The sequence below is a fragment of the Mustela lutreola genome, chromosome 2 (genome assembly GCF_030435805.1).
Source record: "Mustela lutreola isolate mMusLut2 chromosome 2, mMusLut2.pri, whole genome shotgun sequence".
NCBI lineage: Eukaryota > Metazoa > Chordata > Mammalia > Carnivora > Mustelidae > Mustela > Mustela lutreola.
In genome coordinates, this window is record NC_081291.1 from 107,001,370 (window position 1) to 107,021,994 (window position 20,625).

Here is a 20,625-nt window from a genome sequence, read left to right on the forward strand (position 1 = left end):
ATTTTCTAATTTCTTTGTGATCTCTCTCTTTTTTAAAGATTTTACTATTTATTTGACAGAGACAGCGAGAGAGGGAATACTACTATGATCTCTTTTCTTTTCTTTTTTTTTTTTTAAAGATTTTATCTATTTATTTGACAGACAGAGATCACAAGTAGGCAGATAGGCAGGCAGAGAGAGAAGGGAAGAAGCAGGCTCTCTGCGAGAGCCCTATGTAGGGCTCGATCCCAGAACCCTGAGATCATGACCTGAGCCGAAGGCAGAGGCTTTAACCCACTGAGCCACCCAGGTGCCCCTATGATCTCTTTTCTTAACCTAAGTTTTTTAGAGGTGTTTCTAAATTTCCAAACTTGACAGAGTATTTTTCTAATTAAATATTTTGGTTACTGATTTCCAACAACTGACTTCAGTTAAAAGTATAGAGTATTTCTAATCTTTTGAAAAGTTTCTTTGTCTCAAAATATTTTTATTTTGTCCTCACTTTTTTTTTTTTTAAAGATTTTTTTTTTTAATTTATTTGACAGACAGAGAGATCACAAGTAGGCAGAGAGGCAGAAAGAGGGAGAGGAGGAAGCAGGCTCCCTGCTGAGCAGAGAGCCCGATGCGGAACTCGATCCCAGGACCCTGAGATCATGACCTGAGCCGAAGGCAGTGGCCTAACCCACTGAGCCACCCAGGTGCCCCTGTCCTCATTCTTGAAAGAGTTTTTTTGAATCTGCAGTATGTTGGCTTCTTCTCAGAAGATTGAGAATGTTACAGTGTCTTCTGGCTATCATCGTTGGTATCAAGAAGTAAGCTTGAAGTCCAGTTGCCCTTTTTCCTTCCTCCTTTGGCTGAGTTTAAGAACTCTGGTCTTTGACCTTAGTTTTGACTATGATGTGTCTTTACTTCAGTTACTTTTTTATCCTGCTTTTGATTTATTAGGTTTCTTCATCTTAAGAATTCATGTCCTTCATCAGTTCTAGAAATTTCTCAGCTACTGATTTATCTAGTAAACCAGTCCCTCATTTATTCTCTCTTTTCCTACTGAAACTCCAATAATTATATCTTAGATCATCCAACTTATTCATCTTACTTTTCTTTCATATTCTCTATCTCTTTGCCTCTGTGCTGCTTTCTAATGTGACTTTCTAAAGATACATACATCTCCCAGTTCACGGATTCTTTCTTCTGTTGCATCTATACTAATTTTTACTGCAAATGTCTTGTTCCCATTTTCAGTTATTACGGTTTTTTCTTACTGAAAGTAGTCTGTGGTGGTTTTTCATATTTGCTTTTTTTTCAGGGTTCTTGACATCTCTGTCAGATCATTCCACATTTATTTCACCAGTCTGTTTTGGATCATTCTCAATCCCAGTGCCTTGTTTCATTTTCTGAATTTTAACTCTGAGATGTTCCTTTTCCTCAGAATTTTACCTTTGGTTATTATTTGAGACCTGTATTAAGGTTCTTTTTGTTTGAGTTTGCCATTTATAGCATGACCATATTCAACTATACCTGTTTGGGAATTTGGGGGACCTCAGAGGTAGGATGAATTCAGACCAAAAAATGTGCATTTTCTTGTTAGGATTACTCAGAAATCTTCACCTTCATCCCCCACCCACATATTAACCAAAAATATTGGACCCCAAATTTTAAGATTTTCTTGTTCCCTTTGACCCAGAGAGATTTATTCCTGATTTAGTCTTAAATAGATTATACTTTTTAGGTCTTGGTCTTACGTGGAAGGACCTTCTATTATATTTTTCAATTTAGGCAGACTCGGTTTTATTACCTGCTCCCTATGACAGCCATCAAAGTGGAAGTTGAAGGTCTTTAGGAGTTAGTAAAAAAAAAAAAAAATTTAGTAAATTGCTTACTCTTTTGTTCTTGATTTCACTCAGCCTTGGGCTCTATGGAAACATCCTTTTCATCTTAACTAGCCTATCTTTGCATTTTTATACCTTTGATAGGTTATCCACTCATTTATTTGAGTTCGAAGCAAAGTTTCTTTCCACTTTCCTTCTTTATTCTTTTCCAGTGTTCCAGTTGTGTTTTCTACATCTGTTTCCCTTTTCCTTTCTGGCTTTACTACTAAATAGGCCTAATGTTATGGCCATTACCACCAAATAAAAACATTCCTTACCTTCTAATTTGTGGACCTGCCTTCCATAGTGTGTGTTGTCCATTTGAGGTGATTTAGGATATTTTCAGTGGATACTTTTACTCTTAAAGGGATTTGAGGTTTTTTTGGAATGGGAGGGGAAGAGAGGCCAGTGGTTTGGGAGCTCTTTTAGCTTATTAGAGGTTGCTAGAAGTCTTTTCAAATACTGTTGTGTTATTACATTATACCTTACATTCATAAGGTACTGAAAATTTAAGTTTCATTTGTTATTTATATAAAATGTAAGTGAAAATATAAAGCAAACTGTGCTTTTTTTAATTGTCATGTTTGTCATAATAGTATGATTTATACTTGAAGTACAATATTTGATCCAAGTTAGATTGTAAAAAAATTAGTCATTTTTACTAGTTTGACTAGTACCCAGACACCACTGCTTTTTTCATTTCTGTTGTATATTTAGCTTCCCCTAATCTCCTTCAGTAGACAATGAGGAATTGTTTGTCTCTGAGTCGTGTCACAATTAAACAATGGGCCTGTTAGAAGAGTACAGTGTGTTTTGGGCTTGCTTTTTGTTTCGCCTACTTGTTTTTCACTGAAAAGTAGCAAAAAGTGAGCAGATTTGGAGAGAGACACTGTACACATCATTTTTTTAATAAAACATTTTTGGGTAATGATAGAGCAAAACAGTAAATCAGAATTTTATCATGAGTTGTCTTTATATTCTTTATTGCTTCTGACTAAAATATAAGATGTAAAGAACCTTATTGCATCATCATCTAGCACTTTTTAGGCATTTGATACCATCAGTAGAAGCAATATACAAAAAATAACACTGTCTTATGGAAAAGGATCAAAGACTAAGGCCATGAATCAGCTGTTAGAGGAAAAGTATAAATCTTTCCAGTGATACTTTTGTTAATATTGGGTAGTTTATATGTTGTCAAGTGAAATGCTGTTTGATAGAGAACTAACAAATTTAGGAAGGATAATGTTTCATCTGGCAATAGAGTACCATAAATCAGTAGATATTATTGTCTTAATACATGCAACGATCTGTGTTATACATTAAAGGAGGTAGTACCATGTATAATAATAGTAGTAGTAGTAGTAGTAGTAGTAGATAGTATGATGTATAATAGTAATAGTAATAGTGATGGTGGTAGGGACGCCTGGGTGGCTCAGTTGGTTAGGCGGCTGCCTTCGGCTCAGGTCATGATCCCGGCATCCTGGGATCGAGTCCCACATCGGGCTCCTTGCTCGGCGGGGAACCTGCTTCTCCCTCTGCCTTTGCCTGCCATTCTGTCTGCCTGTGCTCTCTCTCTCTCCCTCTCTCTCTCTCTCTGATGAATAAATAAAATCTTAAAAAAAAAATAGTGATGGTGGTATAATCCAGGAAAGGCACCTAAAATAATAAATGATGCACAGTTAAAATTCATTGCCATAGTGATTCCATATGTATATGTTTGTTTTTAAGATTTGGGTTTTTTAAAAAGATTTAGTTATTTTTTTTATTAACATATTATGTATTATTTACCTCAGGGGTACAGGTCTGTGAATTATCAATCAGGCTTACACATTTCGCAACACTCACCATAGCACATACCCTCCACAGTGTCCATAACCCAGCCACCCTATCTTCACTGCACTACCCCCCAGCAGCCCTCAGTTTGTTTTGTGAGATTAAGAGTCTCTTACAGTTTGTCTCCCTCCGTATCCCATCCTGTTTCATTTTTTCCCCCTCTACCCCCCACAACCCTCTGCCCTTAAGTAATCTCTTTACCCAATGTGGGGCTTGGACTTAGGACCCTGAGATCAAGAGACATATGCTCTAATGACTAAGCCAACCACGTGCCACCCCCGCATCCCCCAGAATGGTCCAGTCTATTAAAATGATTGAGGAAAAAACAGCATCAGGGATATCTGGGTGGCTCAGTCAGTTGGGCCTCTGCCTTCAGCTCAGGTCATTGACCCCAGGTCCTGGGATGGAGTTCCAGATCCCGCTACTTGCTCAGCAGGGAACTGGCTTCTCCCTCTACCTGCTGCCCCTTCTGTTTGTGTGCTCTCCCTCTCCCTCTATCTCTGACAAGTAGAATCTTTTTTTAAAAAAAATTAAAAAGGGGGTGCCTGGGTAGCTCAGTGGGTTAAAGCCTCTGCCTTCAGCTCAGGTCATGATCTGAGATCTGGGATCGAGCCCCGCATTGGGCTCTCTGTTTTGCTCCATCATTACCCAAAAATGTTTTATTAAAAAAATGATAAGCAGGCTCCTTACCTAGTGGGGAGCCCTATGTGGGCTCATTCTTACAACCCTGAGATCATGATCTGAGCTGAAATCAGGAGTTCCACGCTTAATGACTAGGCCACCCAGGCACTCCCACTTGTCGGTTTTGGGTTTTGGGTTTTTTTTTTAAGATTTTTATTTACTTGAGACAGGGAGCATGAGCTGGGGGAGGGGCAGAGGGAGAGGGAAAATCAGACTCCCTGCTGAGCAACAAGCCTGATGGAGCCTAGGCTCAATCCTGGCACACTGAGATTATGACCTGAGCTGAGGGTAGCCACTTAACCAACTGAGCTATCCAGACACTCTCCCGCCCCCCACCACTTGGAGGTTTTTCGTTGTTGTTTTTGTTTTTTTGTTTCTTGTTTTTTTAAAGCTAGTTTTACTGAAGAATGTACTTGATGGGGCGCCTAGGTGGCTCAGTTAAGTGTCCACCTTCAGCTCAGGTCATGATCCTGGAATCCTAGGATTGGGCCCCATTTCAGGCTCCCTGCTCAGCAGGAAGCCTGTTTCTCCCTCTCCCACTACCCCTGCTTGTGTTCCCTCTCTTGCTGTTGCTCTCTCTCTCTCTCTCTCTCTCAAATAAATAAATAAATAAATAAATCTTTTTTAAAGAAAGAATGTACTTGATGAGGGCACTGTGGTGATTGAGCCCCTTTTTCATTGAACGCCATTTTTATTTTTGTTTAAATTCTGATTAACATGGAGTGTAATAATTGGTTTCAGGAGTAGAATTCAGTTAATTCATCACTTACATGTAACATCCAGTTCTCATTGTAACAAGTGCCCTCCTTAAATACCTATCACAGGGGCGCCTGGGTGGCTCAGTGGATTAAGCCGCTGCCTTCAGCTCAGGTCATGATCTCAGGGTCCTGGGATCGAGCCCCGCATCGGGCTCTTTGCTCAGCGGGAGCCTGCTTCTCTCTCTCTCTCTCTGCCTGACTCTCCGCCTACTTGTGATCTCTCTCTCTGTCAAATAAATAAATAAATAAAATCTTTAAATACCTATCACATACTTGGCCTTTCCCATGCCCGCCTCTCCTCCAGAGACCCTCAGTTCTTTATAGTTAAGAGTCTGCTATGGTTTGATTTCCTTTCTTCTTCCCCTCCTTGCCCTATGTTTTGTTTCTTAAATTCAACATAGGAGTGAAATCATATGGTATTTGTCTATCTTGACTGACTTGTTTCACTTAGCGTTGTTGGGTCCCCAGTGTTTGGTCCCCCAGTAATGAATGGGTCCATGGTCAAAGGAGCAAGACTGATAGAAAGCGAAGGTCAAGCAAAGCTTTATTTCGCGCCAAGAATCAAGAATCAGACCAGCCGGGGCACCTGGGTGACTCAGTGGTTTAAAGCCTCTGCCTTCAGCTCAGGTCATGATCCAGGGTCCTGGGATCGAGCCCCGCATTGGGCTCTCTGCTCAGCAGGGAGCGTGCTTCCCCTCCTTCTCTCTCTGTCTGCCTCTCTGCCTACTTGTGATCTCTGTGTGTCAAATAAATAAATAAATATATATATATATATATATTTAAAAAAAAAAATCAGACCAACCGTCAAACAGACCAGTCGGGGCTGCCTCTTATAGAGCGGGTGACCCCTCCCTGCTTTCCAGACTAACTTTTATAGCAGAGGCCATGTGGTTGGGCCTGGCCACACACAGGTAGCTAATTGAATTACAGTTCACCCCATATAGCTATGGAAACTAGCTTGTCACCTTGGTAGCTAGGAGACAGTATGTGCCCCCACTGATTGAATGTCTTGTCTCCACCTGACCTGACCCACCCTTGTATTTGGGCTGTTACCTGGGACTGGTTTCCTGGACTTGCTTCTAAGTAAGCCGGGGGCGGGGGTCGGGGTGGGGGTGGGGCAGGGTCAATTTAAGTTTTACTGCATAAACAACAAAATGGCTGTTCAACAGAGGTGAGGCTGCTCTGGTTAAATAGGCCCCTACAAGCATAATACACTCTAGCTCCATGGAACACCATTTTTATTAGAAAGAACAGCTGGCCTACAAACTGGTTGTTCAGACTAGGTATTTAAAAGACACTTCCTAAAAATGAAGTACTAGAATTTGTTGTAATTTTTAAAAATATTTTTAAGACTTATTTATTTTAGAGCAAGGGGAGTGCAGAGGGGGAGGGAGAGAGAATCCTCAAGTAAGACTCTCCGCTGGGCAAGGACCCCACTGCAGGTCTCAATCCCAGGACTCTGAGATAATGACCTGAGCTGAAAATTACCCTGGTAATGGATAAAATTTAAGCTTGCAAGTGAAAGTTAGAATTTCCTTAGGGGTGCCTGAATAGCTCAGTCGGTTAAGCAACTTGATCTTGATCTCAGCTCAGGTCTTGATCTCAGGGTCATGAGTTCAAGCCCCACATTGGGCTACATGCTGGGTGTAAGAGCCTACATTAAAAATAATAATAATTTTAGAAAACTTATATCTACTTCTCTCGAATTTTATAGTTTCCCAATACTTAGAGTTTTCTGATGAGATCACATTAATGAATATCATTTTTATTGTTTCATAAAATGTGTCAACATTTGAGTAGCTTCATAATTCAGTAACCAATATTTTCCAAATAATCAATTTATAACATTATAAAATTCATGAATGGGTAAAAGATCCATTCAAAGTATAAAAAAAAATAACGAGTTTAAGGTAAGAGAGTACAAATTTACTGCTGGATTTTAGATTACACAACCTACCTTTACGAAGGTTGAGTTTAGCGTAATATCAAAGAAAGAATATCCACAGTTCACTATAAGCTATTAAAATACATCTTTCCCCACTACATATCTGTGTAAAATCAGATTTTTTCATTTCTGTCAACCAAAACATAATAGATTGAACACAGCAAATACAAGAGTCCAACAGTATTCTACTAAGCCAGACATTTAAAAAATTATCAGAAATGTAAAATAATGCCACTCTCTCACTAAATATTTTGTTTCAAAAAATACTATCCTTCATGAAAGTGTTATTTATCTTAACATATGATGAAGGTTTTTTTTCTTTTTAAGATTTTATCTATTTATTTGAGAGAGAGACCGTGAGAGAGATCATGAGAGGGGAGAAGGTCAGGGGGGAAGCAGACTCCCCATAGAGCAGGGAGCCTGATGCAGGATTCGATCCCAGGACCCTGGGATCACGACCTGAGCTGAAGGCAGTCGCTTAACCAGCTGAGCCTCCCAGGAGCCTGTGATGAGTATTTTTTGATGAAATATTTAACTTACTTTAATTTTTCATATAGAAAATACATAAATAATATGGATATATAAACAAAAATTATTTGGGAGTCCCAATAATTTTTAGGAGTGTAAAGGAGTCTTGAGGCCAAAATGTTTTGAGAACTGCTACCTTTTGAAGAAACTAAGTGGTTTTTGATATGCATGTGTTGAGATGTGTGATCTTTCCCCTAGTAGCTTATGAACTCTTGCAAAAGAACTAGATCCTCCTTTTTTTTCTCTAACTTATAGCATAGAGTTTTATAAATATTAGTGATCATGATTGTAGCAGCAACATTCAATCTTTATTAGCTCACTTAATCTTTATAAAGTAAAAATTCCTTTTTAAAAATTGAAATATAATTTACATAGCTAAAACTTACTATTTTAAAGTGTACAATTCAGTGGTCTTAAGATATTGAAAAGGTTATACAACTGTTACCCAATGCCTAATTCCAGAACATTTTATTACCCAAGAAGAAACTCCACACCCATTAGTAATCACATCCCATTCCCCTCCCTTCTCAGCATGTTCAGAACATTTCATATAAATGGAATAATACAGTTTGTGGTCTTTAGTGCCTTTCTTTTTCCACTTATGTTTTTAAAGTTCCATCCATATTGTAGCTTTTATTAGTACTTTACTCCTTTTTGTGGTCAGATATTGCATTGTATGCAAATGCCACATGTTGTAAATCCATCTGTTGATAGATATTTTGGTTGTTTTATCTTTTGGCTATTATGAATAGTGCTGTGAATAGTCATAGGTAATTTATTTGTGGACATACATTTTCAGTTCTCTTAGGTATATTCTTTTTTTTTTTAAGATTTTATTTATTTATTTGACAGAGATCACAAGTAGGCAGAGAGAGAGAGAGAGGGAAGCAGGCTCCCTTCTAAGCAGAAAGCCCGATGCGGGACTTGATCCAGGACCCTGAGATCATGACCTGAGCCAAGGGCAGTGGCTTAACCCACTGAGCCACGCAGACACCCTCTTAGGTATATTCTGGGAGTGGAATTGCCAAGTAATATCATAGATAATTCTGTAACTTATTGAGGAACTTATTACATAATTCTTTTTTCTTTTCTCTCTCTCTCTTTCTTTTTAGTTTCAGAGGTAGAGGTTAGTGATTCATCAGTTGGCATGTAACACTTGGTGCTCATTATGTCACATGCCCTCCTTAATGCCCATCACCTAGTTACCCCATCCCCCCAACGAACTCACCTCCAGCAACCCTTAGTTTCTTTCCTATAGTTAAGAGTCTCTTATGGTTTGTATCCCTCTCTGATTTCGTCTTATTTTGTTACACAGTTTCATTTTAAATAGGCTTTATCATGGAATAATTTTAGATTTATAGAGAAGTTCCAGAGATTGTAGATTTCCTGTATATCTATCATCTATCTTGTCCTAATGTTAATATAAGCCTTAAAATGTGAGCAAAAGTAGAGAAGCCGACATTGGTCCATTACTGTTAACTAAATTCTACATTTTATTTGGATTTCACCAGTTTTCCACTAATGTCCTTTTTAGTTCCAGAGTATGATATTGTCATGTCTTCTTAGACTCCTGCTCGGTGACAGTTTCTCAGTCTTTCTTTGTTTTTCATGTCCTTGCTAGTTTTAAGGAGTATTGGTCAGGAATTTTTGTAAAACGTTCTTCAGTTTGGGTTTGTCTGATGTTTTCCCCATAATTAGACTGTGGTTATGGATTTGGGGGAAGAATACTGCAAAGGTGAAGCATGTTTCTCATCCCATTAGATCACATGGTGAGTGATGTCAGCATAAGTTATTATTGGAGATGTTATCCTTTGATCACTTGGTTAATGCAGTGTTTCCACATTTTTCCGCCATGAAGTTATTTTTCCCTTTCCATACATTGCTCTTTGGAAATGAGTCACTAGGTCCAACCTACATTCAAGTGGGGAGGGAAGTTAAAATTCTGACTGCTAGAAGAGGATTTGTCTACATTTATTATTTGGAATTCTTTTGTGAGGATGATTTGGTACCCCACCATTTTATTTACTCTTTTGGGGGCAGAGAGAGGGAGAGAGAGAATCTTTTTTTTTTTTTTTTAAGATTTTATTTATTTGACAGATGGAGATTACGAGTAGGCAGAGAGGCAGGCAGAAAGGGGGTGGGGGGAACAGGCTCCCTGCTGAGCAGAGAGCCCAGTGTGGGTTTGATCTCAGGACCCTGGGATCAAGCCCTGAGCCGAAGGCAGAAGTCTTAACCCACTGAGCCACCCAGGTGCCCTAGGAGAGAGAGAATCTTAAGCAGTCTCTGCCCAATGTGGAGCCCAACACAGGGCTTGACCTGATGACCCTGAGATCATGACCTGAGCCAAAATCAAGAGTTGAATGCTTAATTGACTGAGCCATACAGGCGCCCCTTATTTATTCATTTATTTGTATTGATATGAATTGTGTATATTTATTCTATACATTGGGTCAAATATAATGCTACTTTATTAATTTTGTTGCTCTGAACCATTCCAGCACTGGCTTTTGAAAACTCTTTACTGGGGCACCTGGGTGGCTCAGTCAGTTAACTGCTGCCTTCAGCTCAGCTCATGACCCCAGGGTCTTGGTATTGAGCCCCTTGTTGGGCCCCTGCTCAGCAAGGAGCCTGCTTCTCTCTCTCCCATTCTCCCTGCTTGTGCTCTCTCTCTTTCTCTCTCTGTCAAATAAATAAAATCATTTTAAAAAAAAAGAAGAAGAGAAAAGAAAACTCTTTCCTGTTTTCCTGTGTGTGTTCCTTATCCCTTTTAAGTACTTCTACCTTCTGACAATATAAGATACTCTTGGCTCATCTTGTATTCCCCTGTTCCAGGCCTAGAACCAGCTGTTTTTTTACGGAACCCCGAGATACAGTTAAGTAATTTGTCCAAGGACACAAATTGAAGTAAATAGTGGAACCAGGATTCCAACTGAGGGATCTGATTCCACAACCCATGCTCTTAATCACGACATTGGGCAGCACATGGCTGAAGGGGTACTGGCAGTGTCTAGTCAGGATCCATCTATGAGCCAGCCTTAAGGACAGAATTTGTAGTCAGTTTACATTAAGAAATTATTGTGCCCTGTTTTGTTTTATTTTTTAAAGATTTTGTTTATCTATTTCACAGAGAGAGACCGTGAGTAGAGGAAACACAAGCAGGGGGAGTAGGAGAGGGAGAAGCAAGCTCCCTGCTGAGCAGAGAGCCTGATGTGGGGCTTGATCCCAGGATTCTGGGATCATGACCTGATCCAAAGGCAGACGCTTAACTGACTGAGGCACCCAGGTGCCCTTGTGCCCTGTTTTAAAGATTTATTTTATCTTGAGACAAAGTGTGAACATAAGTGGGAGGGGCAGTGGGAGAGGGAGAGAGAGTGAATCCCAAGGAGGCTCCATGCTGAGCCTGGAGCCAGACATGCAGCTGGACATCACCAACCCACAACCTGAGCCGAAACAAAAAGTCAGACAGTCAATTAACCGCACCATGCAGGCACCCTTGTTGTGCCGTTTTATATTGATTTTTTTTCTTAACCACAGCTGTGATGATTATATTCAAGCTAAAAATTACTTGTTAGTCACAGATAAACTATTGCTAATATTTTGGTGCATTTCTTTCTTTGAATTTATGCAAATGTATTTTGAAATTTTGCTATATTTACCCTGATTTTTTTAAAAGATTAATTGATTGATTTGGGACGGAAAGAGCTTGCATATGAATACGTGAGCATGAATGGGAGGGGCAGAGGGAAAGGGAGAGAGAATCTGAAGCAATCTCAGTGCTGAATGCAGAGCCAAATGCAGGGCTGGATCTCATGACCCTGAGATTGCCACCTGAGCCAAAACTGACCATGCCACACAGACATGATATTACCCTGATTTTTCAGATTTCATATGCATAAATATGGAGCATTCACAGTGTAACCAAAACCCTAACATGCTGTGTCTGCTGGAACTGGTGATTAAGATGAAAGTGAGTTGGTACAGGGTTCATCTGGTTTGTCTTGATACTCTGGCTAGATGTTCACATTAGAAAAAAACATCTGTCTTGATTGATCGTGTGCTCAAGTAGTCCTGCAAGTACCAGGACTAAGCCTTACCTTTCTTCCATTGGTAGCAGTAGGTAATTCCTCTCTGATGATACATACGTGACAGCCCACACTGAAGAACAACCAGGTGCATCTCCCTCCAGAGCAAACCGAACCCCCGCCCCCATGAATCACCTAACTGCGTCTTCTGCATCACGTTCCTAGATTCCAGCCCGGTTTCATCTTTTGACCACCAACAGTGATTTCACTTCAGGCGCCTTTCTCACAGATGAGGGATATTTTTCTATACTCTCTTCTCCCAGGAAAAGTACAATTTACCCCTTTACCTTCTCTACTTCCTTTTTTGTAGGCTGAAATGACTGTCGTTATGGCAGATAAAATATGGCAGTTCTAGGGACACATACTCTTGTCAAGGAAAACAAAAGCTGTAAGATTAGAAGTGGAATTAGGTACCATAATCTCTTCATTCCTCAGTTCTCCTCAAATGATACCTACTCTCTTTTAGGCACTAACATTCAAACTAAATTTTTTTTTTTTAAAGATTTTATTTATTTATTTGACAGAGATCACAAGTAGGCAGAGAGGCAGGCAGAGAGAGAGAGAGAGGGAAGCAGGCTTCCTGTGGAGCAGGGAGCCTGATGTGGGGCTCGATCCCAGGACCCTGAGATCATGACCCGAGCTGAAGGCAGCAGCCCAAACCACTGAGCCACCCAGGCACGCCTCAAACTAAATTTTTTTAAAAATTTATTTTAAATTTTAATTTTATTTAGATACAGTTGGCCTTCTTTTCATTGTACATATATAGGGTTTTCACTTACATGCATTAAATAATCATAATCAAGTCAGGATCTAATTACCAATCAAAATCTTGTTCACTGGGGAAATGTGTTGTTCTCCTAATATATACTTTTGTATCGGAACTCATCTGGGGAAAAAAAAGAACTCATCCTGGAAGTTAAGCATCTCCTTCCCTTTCCTGCTGACTTTAAATGTGTATAATCTATTGTTTTTAAAGGCCATATATATATGTACATATATATATTTCCTACAATATTAATTTATATATAAACAGTGTTGAAGTTTCCACTGAATTCGTCACATGTGGATTAAGAGGGGTAACTAGACTGCCTGGACAGGGCATCACAGGATAACCAAATCTTGGGATTTGGCCATACTCTGGTTTTCAGCCAGACTCTGGATTTAACTTGTCAGTGTTCCCAGATGGGTCAGGTTCTGTGGGAATATCTGCAAAGCTTACAAGGAACTAACACATGTAGTTAGAGTGTCAGATTTTCAGAGAAACCAAATATCGCATCAGTGGCACATTCTCATCCTTTAGGAAAGTTTATGTGAAGGCTAAGTTGTAATCACAAGGCTAGTGAGCGTGGAGTCAGATTCTTCATGGAGAGTGGTGTTGGTGGATATATTTAATAGCAAGTATTCTATCTCTGCTCTAGAAATGGACCTATCAGAGACTCGTCTTTGGATTGATCAGTCAGAACATAGTCTTCCTCTGCAGAAATCTCTCTCTTTTTAAGACTCCCATGTTGTCTGTCTTTTCATTGGAATATATACTCTTAGACTCAGGTGAATATTTTGATATGTTGGTATCATCATGCTCTCCCAGAACTTACCATCCTCCTCTTAACTGGACTTGGCTTTTCAAACACTCCCTCAACTAACCATTTACAACTTTGTTAGGGGAGATTACCTATATTAATAACTAATTTCATCTCTTACTAATTGAGTCTTACAAATTTTGCAGATTGCACCCTAAATGGATAACCTTTTCTAATTCAGAGTTGGAAGGAGGATAATTACTACTGTTTATGCTTGTCTGTACTATTTTTTACCTTGCTGTCAACTTGTTGTTAACTGTATGATTTTGCCTTTCTATTTCAGGCCGTATCATAATTCCACATCATGTCTGATAACGGAGAACTGGAAGACAAGCCTCCAGCACCTCCTGTGCGAATGAGCAGTACCATTTTTAGCACCGGAGGCAAAGACCCTTTGTCAGCCAATCACAGTTTGAAACCATTGCCCTCTGTTCCAGAAGAAAAAAAGCCCAGGAATAAAATCATCTCTATATTCTCAGGCACGGAGAAAGGTAAATACCTACTATCACTTCAAGAGTCTCAGTTATTTTATGTTACCGATTTTGATGTCTTTTTAATTGAAGTATATAGACAGTTGAGATTTTTATGGTGAGGGCAATAAACAGATACGAGAAAACTATTAATGGTGGTATATAGGCACTATTAGAAAGGTGAATTTCTCTTAATCTGTGATAGGAAAGAATTAAACTAAATATGTTGGCTTATCTACTTGTTACATCCAGTGAATTTCTGTAATCCTCACCTTCATTTTCTAAGACTTGGGCCATAGTTTATGGCTTCCCAACATTAATTAGATTTGGATATTTGAGAAAGATCTAAAGAGAGTTTCTGATTTTTCAGTAGTAGTAATACTTGCACTTTTTATCATGTATTCTGTTATGCCCTGAGAAGCATCAGAGGCAGCACTCAGTGATCAGTAAGTACATCACTGTGTCTTCTGCAAACATTAGTCCAGTCCAGGGTTTCTTTTTTTTTAAAGATTTTATTTATTTATCAGAGAGGGAGAGGGAGCGAGCACAGGCAGACAGAATGGCAGGCAGAGGCAGAGGGAGAAGCAGGCTCCCTGCTGAGCAAGGAGCCTGATGTGGGACTCGATCCCAGGAAGCTGGGATCATGACCTGAGCCGAAGGCAGCTGCTTAACCAACTGAGCCACCCAGGTATCCCCAGTCCAGGGTTTCTTAACCTCAGTAAGATTGGCATTTGGGGGCCAAATAACACTTTTCGTTCTGTCTCGTGCATTAAATGGTCATCTCATCTAAGTTGAAGTCCCCGAATTTGTCTTGATAACAAACCTAAAGAAAAAACCTGGGTTTTCAGAGCTTTTTCAACTTTAGAATTAGATAGGGATTATGGACTGGTAGTGGATTTCAGAGTAAGAATTAGGGATTAGGGGGTGCCTGGGTGGCTCGGTTGGTTGGACGACTGACTTCGGCTCGGGTCGTGGTCCTGGAGTCCTGGGATCGAGTCCCACGTCGGGCTCCCAGCTCCATGGGGAGTCTGTTTCTCTCTCTGACCTTCTCCTTGCTCATGTTCTCTCTCACTGTCTCTCTCTCAAATAAATAAATAAAATCTTTTAAAAATTAAAAAAAAAAAAGAATTAGGGATTAGTTTATTTGATTACATTAAGCATGACCATATGACTCTGATAGCCAGTAATACATCTAAGTGAAGATAAAGATATATTTTCACTTTTATAGCTAGGTTAACATTGAGAAGTAAATACAAGTGGAAGAGGATTAGTGCTTTATACATAATAGTAAGTTCACATTTAACTTGAGAGTTAAGGCTACATAATCAGTGAAAATATGAATGATGTAATGTATTTAATACTAATAAAGAATCAGATCTTTGAGAAATTAGATTTGCAGACAGGATATAATCATGGGACAGTTGAAAACTTATTCCTTCTGTGGTAAACCTCTTATTTCTCATTTTGCTTTTAAGATTTCATGTGGGCTTGTAACTGAAAACCCTCACGGAAGTATGTTTTTTAAGTCTGTATGGGAAGAGGGCAGACAATTGTGTGTCTTGGAGAGCACTGAATGCTTCTCTTCCATGGTAGTAAGTTAGTGTATGGAGTAGGAAAACCCAAAAATGTCCGTGTAAACACAGTATTTATAATTATGGAGGTTAGAAAACAAATTTATGCAGGTTAGTACCAAATTGCTGACAGGGTTGAAATGACTTGCCTATAGTGAACAGAATGCAAAGTGGAGTGGGGGAAGGGTGCCTGGCTGGCACAGTCTGTGGAGCACGGGACTCTTATTCTTAGGGTAGTGAGTTTTAGTCCCACATTGTATGTAGAGATTACTTAAAATAATAAAATCTTAATAAAAGGGTGGGGGAGGGGAATGCTCATGATGGGACTTAGGGACAGCCTTGGAAAGGCAGAAAGCACACAAAAGGAAATGGGTTAATGGTGGGGTTTGTGAACAAGGTGAATGTGCATTTACATAAGTTGGCAAGAGCATACTCATCTCTCTGATCATTTTGAGAATCTTCTCATTTTACTTTCTTCTTAACTTCACTTTCCCTTTCTTTCCCTCCATTACTCATCAGCTATTACTAACTCAGGGTCCCCCCCATACAAAGAGAGGGTGAAGGTACATAGGATGGCTCTGATTGCATTTATGTTTATCAGCTCTTGAGATCTGTAATTAATAACCGTTAAATTTTATTTTGTGAGTTCTGGTTTTTTTCTTTTGTTAATCACATTCAAGGTCTAATAACTTTTTAGTGTTAATATTAAAACTTTACAGGCTCTTTTTTATTTTATTTTATTTTGTTTTATTGTTTTAAAGATGGATTGGTTGATTGATTGATTTGACAGGGAAAGAGAGATTGGGAGAAGGAAAGAACCCCAGGTTGTCTCCATGCTGAGCAGGAAGTGCTGAGCCCCATGTGGGACTCAGTTCCATGATCCTGAAGATCATGCCTTAGCTGAAACCAAGAGTGCAACATTTAACCAACTGAGCCACGCAGGAACCCCTACGGACTGTTTTTTAAAAAAACAAACAAATGAAAACAAAGTTTGCCTTCTTACTCAATTCTGATTTTTCTTTTCTCTTGAAAAAATTCTATCCAAGGGGTGTCTGGGTGGTACAGTTGATTAAGCATAAGACCCTTGGTTTCTGCTCAGGTGATGATCTCAGGGTTGTGAGATCTAGCTCCATGCCGGGCTTTGTGCTTAGCACACAGTCTGCATAAGATTCTCTCCCTATCACTCTCAAATAAATAAATCTTAAAAGAAAGAAAGGAAGAAAAAGAAAGAAAGGAATCTGCCAAACTAGGGGTCAAAGATACTTTATGTTTTCCTTAAAGTTTTACAGTTTAAACCTTTGAACTATCTGGATTTGTTTTTTATATTTCTGTAGAGATACATACTCACTTTTTAAAAAACCAGTAACCCAGATCTTTCATTGGCACTTTTATCATTTCCCCACTGACCTGCAGTATGAGCCATTGTTGATCAGGTTTCCAGGTGTGCCAGGGCCTGTTTCTGTGTCCTCTTTATTGCAATGGCTTATTTGTCCCTTAGCTAATACTGTACCGCCTTAATTACTATAGCTTCTAATTCTTAATATCTGAGAGAGCAAATCAACCAAGTTCTTCTTTATGATCTTTTGACCCTTGGCTCTTCTCTGTACATTTTAGAATTTATCATGTACTCAAGGGAAAAAAATACTGTTGATACTTTGATTACACAGCTTCATGCTTAAGTGAACACAGAGATCTACCTGCTTAATCAACCCCAAGATTTCTGAACTAGTCTTCTCCTGCCTATATCCTGAGCGGTTGTTTCTCTCCTTGGTTTTATCTGAATCGCTCTTCATCTTGAGGCATTCCTCATTCTTTTTCTTCCATTATAAATAAAAAAACATTTGTTCTAAAGGAGGAGGGCTACAGCATTTCATTAGTCTATCATCTTGAAACAGAAGTCTAGAAGGGAAAAACTATTTCTTTTTTTTACTATTTCTTTATTTATTTGACAGAGAAAGATCACAAGTAGGCAGAGAGGCAGGCAGAGAGAGAGAGAAGGGAAGCAGGCTCCCTGCTGAGCATAGAGCCTGATGCTGGACTCAGTCCCAGGATCCTGGGATCATGACCTGAGCTGAAGGCAGAGGCTCTAACCCACTGAGCCACCCAGGTGTCCCTGTATTCTTATTTATTTATGTATTAGGATTTTATTTATTTATTTGACAGAGACATAGAGAGAGAGGGAACCTAAGCAGGGGGAGTGGGAGAGGGAGAAGCAGGCTTCCCGCTGAGCAGGAGCCTGATATGGGGCTCCATCCCGGGATCCTGGCATCATGACCTGAGCTAAAGGCAGATGCTTAAGGACTGAGCCACCCAGGCGCTCCTGCATTATTATTTTAAAGAAATCATAATTACCCTAAGATTTTTGCTTTGATGATTTGCTTTGATGATGATCTCTACTATAAAGCCTGATCTAGAGATACTCATTTTATGCTACTCAAATTTACATCTCTATTGCTGTCCTTACTAATAGATAGCTAATGTTTCCTTTAAAAAAAAAAAGCTGGACTATCTTCAGTTACTCATTTTTGGTTAATCAGTGTCACTGAAAGAGTTAAGAAAATTAGAAATTAGACGTTTTATGACAACTTGAACAAATCTTTTCACATTTTGTTACAGATGTATCGTAGGAATCCTGTGCGTGATCAGAGATAGTGAGATAAACAAAGCACATGGTGTCCCTGCTCTCCTGACACCTGAACTACAGCATAAAATTAAAACTGTGAAAAGTGATGGTAGGGATAGTGTAAGATGTCTGTCCTTTCTGGGAAAGCTTCCTAAAGAAGTGACAGTGGAGCTGAAGACTAAAGAATTAATAAGTGAGAATAGGTAGGAGGATTATAATAGTTAAAATGTGTGTCCTGTGCCTTCAAGTTTCAGTGGACCACATCCAGGAGGGGTCATAGCACACTCATGGAGCTGCGCACGGTCCATTGTGACTCGAAAGCAGAGGGGGGAGGAAGAATAGCATGATGTGTGGAGGAAACTGCAGGCAGGAAAAGAAGCTAAACAGGTGGGCAGGGATCAGGTCATAAAGGGCCTTGTATTCCATGTTACAGAGCTCAGATTTTATCCTGTTTCCTAGGGAACCATTACAGAATTTTAAATAGGGGAAAGACCTGGACATATTCCTGTCTTAAATAGGAGAGACTAGTAGCTGTATAGAAAGTAGGTATGTTGGAGGCCTAAGGCTGAAGTTGGAAACTAGTTAGGAGGACTTTGCAGTAGTCCAGGTGAGAAATGGCTTAACAAGGCCAGTAGTTTTGTTAATAAAAATGGTAATGAGGGGTGCCTGGGTGGCTCATTGGGTTAAAGCCTCTGCCTTAGACTTAGGTCATGATCTCAGGGTCCTGGGATCGAGCCCTGCATCAGGCGCTCTGCTCAGCAGGGAGCCTGCTTCCTCCTCTCTTTCTGCCTGTCTCTATGTCTACTTGTGATCTCTGTCTGTCAAATAAAATCTTCTTAAAAAGTGGCAATGAGCCACTGTCTTGGCTTATTTTTAAAAAGCTCTATTCCGGGGGCACCTGAATGGCTCAGAGGGTTAAGCCTCTGCCTTCAGCTCAGGTCATGATCCCAGGGTCCTTGGATCGAGTCCTGCATCGGGCTCTCTGCTCGGTGGGGAGCCTACTTCCCCCTCTCTCAATGCCTGTCTCTCTGCCTACTTGTGATTTCTGTCTGTCAAATAAATAAAATCTTCAAAAAAAAAAAAAACTGATAAGTGTTGAATGGTATATAGTACTTACTAACCAAGGCGATTTTCTTTTTTTTTTTTTTTTTAAGATTTTATTTATTTATTTGACAGACAGAGATCACAAGTAGGTAGAGAGGCAGACAGAGAGAGAGGAAGGGAAGCAGGTTCCCTGCTGAGCAGAGAGCCTGATGCGGGACTCGATCCCAGGACCCTGCGATCATGACCCAAGCCACCCAGGTGCCCCCCAAGGTGATTTTCTAATTATTCAGTCTGTGCACGCTTTCACCTCTGGTTAGTGATGAAGATGACAGAACTGTAACTATCCCTTCTGGTCTAAAAATTGAATTCTAAGATTAATAAGAGTAGCCCATACCCATCTTCCTATTTTTTTAGAGAATACCCTTCTCTGTGATTAAATAATTGTTTACTAATTTTGAAGCTGCTGAGAATCACTGATTCTTTTAGAGTAGAAATAGAAGAGTCTTCCTTTTAAGGATTTTATTTATTTATTTGACAGAGGGAGAGCATGCACAAGTGGGGGAAAGGCAGAGGGAGAAGCAGGCTCCCCGCTGAGGGGCCTGATTTAGAACTCTACCCCAGGACCCTGGGATCCTGACTTGAGCTAAAGGCAGATGCTTAATGGACTGAGCCACCCAGGCGCTCTGAAAGACTCTTCCTTTTAAAGAGATGGGAATTTCTTAGCCTTAGACTGCAGTTCTAATGTAGCCTATAAGGTGGTGGCCTTAAAGAATATGGCAATTATTTACTTAGGATTCTTGTTAAGCACCTTCTGTGTAACTAACACATCACATAAGGGCCCCACCTCTTAGCTGAAAGTTGCTGCCTGCCTATTTTCTTTCATCTGATAAAGTTGGAAGGTGGTTCTAAGAATCTTTTTTCTGCCCCCTACACTAACAAGTTGTGGGTTTTATTGGAAGTTTCTTTCCTTGATCCATTACTTCCCAGCAAGTGATCCAGTTGTCTGGTGGACATCTGTTGATAAGTGATCATGGGGTGTTTTCTTGTTGGTGGTCCTTTTAGTTCTTGGTTTCCAGAGTTATAAAGGAATGATTCTCTTTATGTAATAGTAGCCTTCCCACAGATGGTTTAATTTGAGACCTGCTTCACTATCTTTTTGTTCTAGATATTTTTTAAAACAACCCCTTTCCCTTCTTAAGACAACTAAAATGCAGGGAGTATTTGTATGAATGTATGTGTGTGTTACATAAAAAACAAATGAAATTAAATAGATTTTTAAGATATTGGGTCATTTCCTTTATAGTGGACTAGTGTACTTAAATGTGTCTCAAGTTCTGCTTAATTGTTTTTACTTCTTTAACTTTTTATTCTGTACTCCTAATATAGGTGAAACTTTCTTTAATATAGGTCTCTAAATTCAGCATTCCCAAGTTGAAAAATATGGTTGGGCCTTAGATACAGGTGGAACCAGGAATTCTCTAGCTATATGTCTGGTCTTTCTTTTTCCATGTTACCTGGCTTTTTTTTTTTTTTTTTCCTCTGCGTGTTAGGAAACAGCCTTCAACAGTTCTTGAGGTTTATTTCTTATGACTTCATTCACTAGTGAGAGACTGATTTTCGGGTGTTAAGTTGGGTGTTAATTTGCCCTGTCCACTTACCA

At 39.6% G+C, this 20,625-nt stretch overlaps 1 protein-coding gene across 2 annotated transcripts in view; it reads left to right on the forward strand.

Moving 5' to 3' along the window:
- The window catches only part of PAK2 (p21 (RAC1) activated kinase 2), a 90,203-nt gene that overhangs the window by 28,164 nt on the left and 41,414 nt on the right, over window positions 1–20,625 (forward strand). Inside the window, exon 2 of one of the 2 annotated variants that reach the window (XM_059163040.1) lies at window positions 13,541–13,748. In XM_059163040.1, the coding sequence (XP_059019023.1) occupies window positions 13,562–13,748 (187 nt within the window). In that variant the 5' untranslated portion in view covers window positions 13,541–13,561. Of the gene's footprint in view, window positions 1–13,540; window positions 13,749–18,421; window positions 18,529–20,625 lie in introns of those variants that run through there. The other variant, XM_059163042.1, reaches the window with a different exon arrangement.